Raw genomic sequence first — 5,838 nt, 5'->3', positions numbered from 1 at the left:
AAAATTATATATAGTTATAAAAAAATTTTCAAGTATATAATAATTTTAAATTATCATTATTTTAAATATAAAATACTATTTTAAAATCATAAAAATTAAAATTAATTACAAATTAAATAAAAAATTCAAACCGAAATTGAGTACTTCTGAATCAAAATTGGTCCAATTTTAATTTCTCCATTTTTTTGTCAACCAAACCCGTAATGAATTCTGAAAAACTCAACCCTGACCTCCTGCCACCGTAAGGAGGAAGGAAAGACAGCACCAAGCAGCAAAAATCCAAGCACCTGACATGCACACCTCCATTAAGGGAGGCCAAAATTAAAGGAGTTGGTTGAAGTAGTGAGACAAATGTGAGTTTTCTTTATTCCATCCATTTGAAACAGGGGTTTTGTGTTTTAAGTCACGTACTGTCGAATCTAATTAATGATTTTATGCTTCAAGTTTCAAACTTCCATGGAAGACTACTAGTTTATACATTAAAAAAGTCTCCATATTCCAAAGATATATTCCAAGCCTGCAACCTTGAGATAACCAAAATCATAACTATACTATACAAACAAGTTAAAACAGTTACATTAACTTAGGCCACATCCCTAATTATCTAACGCCAATTTGCGTTTCTAGCACTTGCTTACTTCCAAAAGCTTCAAAAAATGCTGCTGTTGCTGCTTAGCTCCCACAAGCCATGCACTCTTCACGATTCGTCAGGGAACAAACCATTTCTGCCATTTTTGTATCATCATCTGCTACCTTTGGTTTTTCCTATATTACCACAAATAACATGCTTGGTATCAATTGAATTCACAATTTAAATGATATTGAAATGGAGTTCAACACCAATTCATATCTATTACCTTAAGCATGGAAGTATCAACTGTGAATTTGATTGCATCAGCTGCAGCTCGAGATCTTAGATAATACATACCAGTCTTCAGACCCTATATTAACAGTGGATCAGCAATCCTTGATGCAACAATTGGCATTTGCATTGGTTTAATCGCAATAAAGACCAAATTTTAATACCTTAGACCAGGCATAGAAGTGCAAGGAAGTTAGTTTTCCAAAATTAGGTTGGTCCATATGTATGTTTAAGCTTTGGCTCTGGTCTATGAAGCATCCACGATCGACAGCCATATCAACCAGTGTCTTTTGCTTGATTTCCCAAACAGTCCTAGTAAATTAAAGAGAAGCATAAATCTTAATTTCACAGTTTATTCTAAATGATAGCCAAAAAAGAACAGAATAGGGAACTTGGCCCTAGTTGAGAGGAGAGCAATTAAAAACACCTGTAAATTGCTTTCAGCTCATGAGGTACTTCTGGAATATTCTGAACAGAACCATCCTCGTGTATTATGTTGTTCTTAATAACAGGAGACCAAAGACCCATCTCAGTTAAATCATGAAGAAGATGCTTGTTTACCACTACAAACTCCCCACTGGAGATATGACAGAAAAAATGTTATTAAGCAATTGACAATAAATAAATGAAAGGGATGATTAATAGGAAATCAGGACAAACCTCAAAACTCTGCGACTATAAATATTGGAGGTATATGGCTCAAAGCATTCATTATTCCCAAGAATCTGACTAGTTGAAGCAGTTGGCATAGGTGCTAACAATAGTGAATTTCTCACTCCATTCTTGGCTATCATGTCCCTAAGAGCAGTCCAATCCCACCGACCTGAAGGAGTAAAACCCCACATGTCAGGCTGAAGAATGCCCTGCAATTGAACACACAACTCAGCAGTGAGTAAAACAGACTTAAGCAATGAGCATCTAAGATATTGCAATTTGCAATCAAATTGTATAACCAAAATCCAAATTCTTTGAATGCACTTTAAAGAAAGATCAACTGTCCATATGTCCCATTACATAACCAAAATCCAAATTCATTATTTAATCACCAACCTTACTAACAGGACAGCCAGCATATGTCTCATAGGGGCCATCTTTCTCTGCCAAACTAGAAGAAGCTTTCAGAGCATGATAGTATATGGTCTCAAAAATGTCCCTGTTCAGCTGTTGAGCCTAAAATCCAAAACCAGTAAAATATCAGAAAAATTAATTCAGGTTAAAAAACATACCAAATCAATCTATTTGTGACCAAATATACCTCAGGTGAATCAAAGGCCATGCCAAGTAAGATGAATGTGTCTGCAAGACCCTGAACTCCAATACCAATGGGCCTATGACGCAAATTTGATCTTTTGGCAGTTTCAACAGGGTAGTAATTAACATCAATAATTTTGTTAAGATTTCTGGTTACAATTTCAGTTACCTGACAAATCACAAGAAAAAGAAATCTCAATCATGACAATATAAAAACCAAACAGCAATACTAATACACCATTCCATCACAAAGATGTGCTAGAGAGATTAGAATCCATCTAGTAACAGATGGATGAGTACAACTGCAAGGTAAAGAATCAAACCTCTGCCAGCTTATCAAAGTCAAAAAATCTATTCTGAGATCCTCTACTCCCAACAAGCTTAGATGTATGAGACTCCAGTGGAACACCCTAAAGATAAAAAAATGTAATAAGGCTAACTGTATAAATAAGCAGACCCAGGGGAACAACTGTGGGCAACATTAGCACTATGTATCACTTACCTTTTCCCTCACATATCTAGGTAGTGCAATAGATGCCAGATTGCACACAGCTGTTTCCATTGGACTTGTGTACTCAATTATCTCAGTACACAAATTTGAAGATTTAATGGTGCCAAGATTTTGCTGGTTACTTTTTCTATTGCAGGTATCCTGAAATAAAGTGAGGGGAAAACAAAGGGTTGAGATCATGATACTCATCTTAGAACATAAATACACAACAAAAATATAAGGCTTGTTTGGACAAATCACCTTAAATAGCATGTAAGGGGTCCCAGTTTCAATCTGTGATTTCAGGATCTCAAACCAAAGGTTCTGTGCTTGGACAACCTTCTTTGCCTTGCCCTAGATATTAACAAAAGAACTTTTGGTACCTAATTTTGGTTGGAAAAATAATAACAATAGGTAGAACAGTATTAACCTCTTTTTCATAATGAATATACAGCTTTTCAAATTCTTCACCCCAACAATCTGCCAGGCCTGGAGCCTCATTAGGACAGAACAATGACCATTGGCCACTACTTTGAACCCTTTGCATAAAAAGATCAGGCACCCAAAGAGCATAGAATAGATCACGAGCCCGGTGCTCTTCCTACAGAAACAAAGGCATTGTTGGATGCAATTTATTACTATACATCATTATAACCAAGTAAAATAATGATATTTAGAACTTAAAAACAAATCATTATAGTCCATGCAAATAAATTCAAGCTATATAAAAATACCTTTCCATGGTTCTTCCTCAGATCCAAAAACTCAAAAATGTCAGCATGCCATGGCTCCAAATACACAGCAAAAGCACCTAAACAAGTCCACATCATTTTTTAGTAAAAGAAAAAAACAAACATTGTCATAACATCATACAGAATTGACCATACCTTTTCTTTTCCCTCCTCCTTGATCAACATATCGAGCAGTATCATTGAACACCCGCAGCATTGGGACAATTCCATTAGATGTACCATTTGTTCCACGAATATAACTACCTGTGGCTCGAATATTGTGAACAGAAACACCAATTCCTCCAGCTGATTTGCTGATAACAGCACACTCCTTCAAAGTTTCATATATTCCTTCAATACTATCATCTTTCATGCACACCAAGAAGCAACTGCTCAACTGACAGAACATAATCCAAATATTATGCATGTAAGCAAAATAGTTAGTAAACAATGGCATTTAAGTATAGGAACTTAATGTCTTGTTTGTATGCAATACATACTTGAGGCCTTGGAGTGCCAGCATTGAAAAGAGTGGGAGAAGCATGAGTGAACCATCTTTGAGACATCATGTGATAAGTTTTTATAGCAGAATCAATGTCATCCTTATGAATTCCAACAGCAACCCTCATTAACATGTGCTGAGGCCTTTCTATAACCTTCCCTTGAACTTTCAAGAGATAAGACCTCTCCAAGGTTTTGAAGCCAAAGTAATCATAGTCAAAGTCACGATCATATATGATCTCACTATCCAACCAAGCAGCATTCTGAAACCAAAACAATTATACAGAATTCATTAATACGTATAAAACCCATTACAAAAATTTGCTAATTAAAGCAAGAAAAAGAAAATCAAAGAACAAACCAAACAACCAAAAAGAAATTCAAACACGCTGTCTTTCACAAATATGTTGCTACCTTCTATAAGCACGATACAATTTTGACGTTGATTAAAAATTTGAAACTAAGCCATAGGTCAGTTCTAATGATTACATGTTTTAAAATAAAATAATTCAACATGATCAACAACCACCACCAAAATTTGAGCGTATAAAAGAAGAAAATTAAAAGATTATCAGAATACCTCCATGATGATCTCATAAACATCATCAGCAATCAAAGGAGCCTTCAGTCCAGATCTCTCATTGAAATGATTGTACATGATCTTGATCCTACATTTACAAACCACGCATTCTCAAAACATCAATTGCATCCTTCCCAACAAAGAAAAAAAAGCACTAACAACTTTAGATTGAAAGCACTTACGTCTCGGAGAATGATTTCTTAGTATTTTTATGCAAATTCGAAACAACAATCCTGGCTGCCAACTGCAATCATAAGTTTTAATCAGCAAAAACTACCCATGTTTTGAAAATTAAATCAAAAAAGAAATAGAACCCTTACGGAAGCATAATCGGGGTGGTTAGCAGTCATAGCAGCGGCAGTTTCAGCAGCCAATTCATCAAGCTGGCTAGTAGTAACCCCTTTGTAAACACCAGCGCAAACCTTCTGAGCGACGAGCACCGGATCGCAGTGGTCAATGCTAAGACCATAGCTGAGCTTCTTCAACCTCGCGGTAATCTTGTCAAAATGGACCGCCTCTTGCCTCCCGTCTCTCTTAACCACATACATATTTTCTTGAAATTTGGTTTTGTTTTGTTCTTGATGGGCACTCACTCTTAAGGATTTTCGTCGAACAGGTTTCCGGCTTCAACGCAAAGTATAAGCCCTAAGAAGAACATATATAATGAGAGAAACCTACTAAGGTTTTTTAAATTAGGGATTCACTTTCCCTCGTAATGAGAAAATTTTTGAAAGTTTCCCGCCAAAATTGGATTAGGACCGGAGCGTCGAATTGCCCCTTTTTTTTTTCTTTATTTTCCCTTTTTCTTTCGTTCTCTCCTCTCCTTAATTTTTCCTTGAGAGTGCGAGTGTGTGTTGTTGTTGTCGCGTGGGTGGCGGGTAAATGCGAAGGGGTAAGGGAGAAATAGCTGGCGAGTGGGGTCCACGTTTTAATTGTTTTTCAAAATTTTAAATCTTAGAGTGCGAAGGAAGATTGAAAGGGAAAGGGATTGGTGGTTAGTTGGTTTGATTAGGCTTCTCTCTTTATGGAGAGAGAGTAATGACAAATGATAATTTGGTTTCATGGACTTTGGATTAGCGAGGGGCGCGCTTTTTTATATTGGGCGGGTTTTTTACCCCATTTTTTTCAAAGGTTTTTGACCCGATTTGAGTTTACACTTTACACCACATCATTTTCATTCGGTTTGTGATTTGATTTTAATTCCGTTTCATTTATATTCGCCCCTCTTCAAATTTTTAGATTTTATAAATAAATTACCATGTACATAGTATAGTCTTCGCCCCTTTTACTAATTTGTATTTCATACTTTATATTAATAAAATATTTTTTAATTTTTAATTATATAATTTTAATAATAATTAAATATTTTTAGAGGTTTAATGTTCACTTTAAAACCAAATTTCATAATTAATTTATTTGATCT

At 35.5% G+C, this 5,838-nt stretch overlaps 1 protein-coding gene across 1 annotated transcript; it reads right to left on the bottom strand.

Annotated features, from left to right (window-relative positions):
• Positions 1 to 343: 343 nt before the first annotated feature.
• On the bottom strand, positions 344 to 5,478 carry LOC107890889 (ribonucleoside-diphosphate reductase large subunit). Its single transcript, XM_016815484.2, has 17 exons — positions 4,736 to 5,478; positions 4,598 to 4,659; positions 4,416 to 4,503; positions 3,835 to 4,098; positions 3,491 to 3,731; positions 3,338 to 3,414; positions 3,034 to 3,204; positions 2,865 to 2,957; positions 2,616 to 2,765; positions 2,437 to 2,523; positions 2,118 to 2,282; positions 1,913 to 2,032; positions 1,523 to 1,725; positions 1,290 to 1,439; positions 1,027 to 1,174; positions 858 to 941; positions 344 to 765 (listed from the first exon to the last, which is right to left on the bottom strand). The coding sequence occupies exons 1-17, from the start codon at positions 4,961 to 4,963 to the stop codon at positions 673 to 675; spliced, it is 2,424 nt and encodes an 807-aa protein (XP_016670973.1). The 5' UTR covers positions 4,964 to 5,478; the 3' UTR covers positions 344 to 672.
• Positions 5,479 to 5,838: the final 360 nt, after the last annotated feature.

The sequence above is a fragment of the Gossypium hirsutum genome, chromosome A11, assembly GCF_007990345.1.
Source record: "Gossypium hirsutum isolate 1008001.06 chromosome A11, Gossypium_hirsutum_v2.1, whole genome shotgun sequence".
In the NCBI taxonomy this organism is placed as follows: domain Eukaryota; kingdom Viridiplantae; phylum Streptophyta; class Magnoliopsida; order Malvales; family Malvaceae; genus Gossypium; species Gossypium hirsutum.
This window is presented reverse-complemented; position numbering and strand designations above follow the sequence as displayed.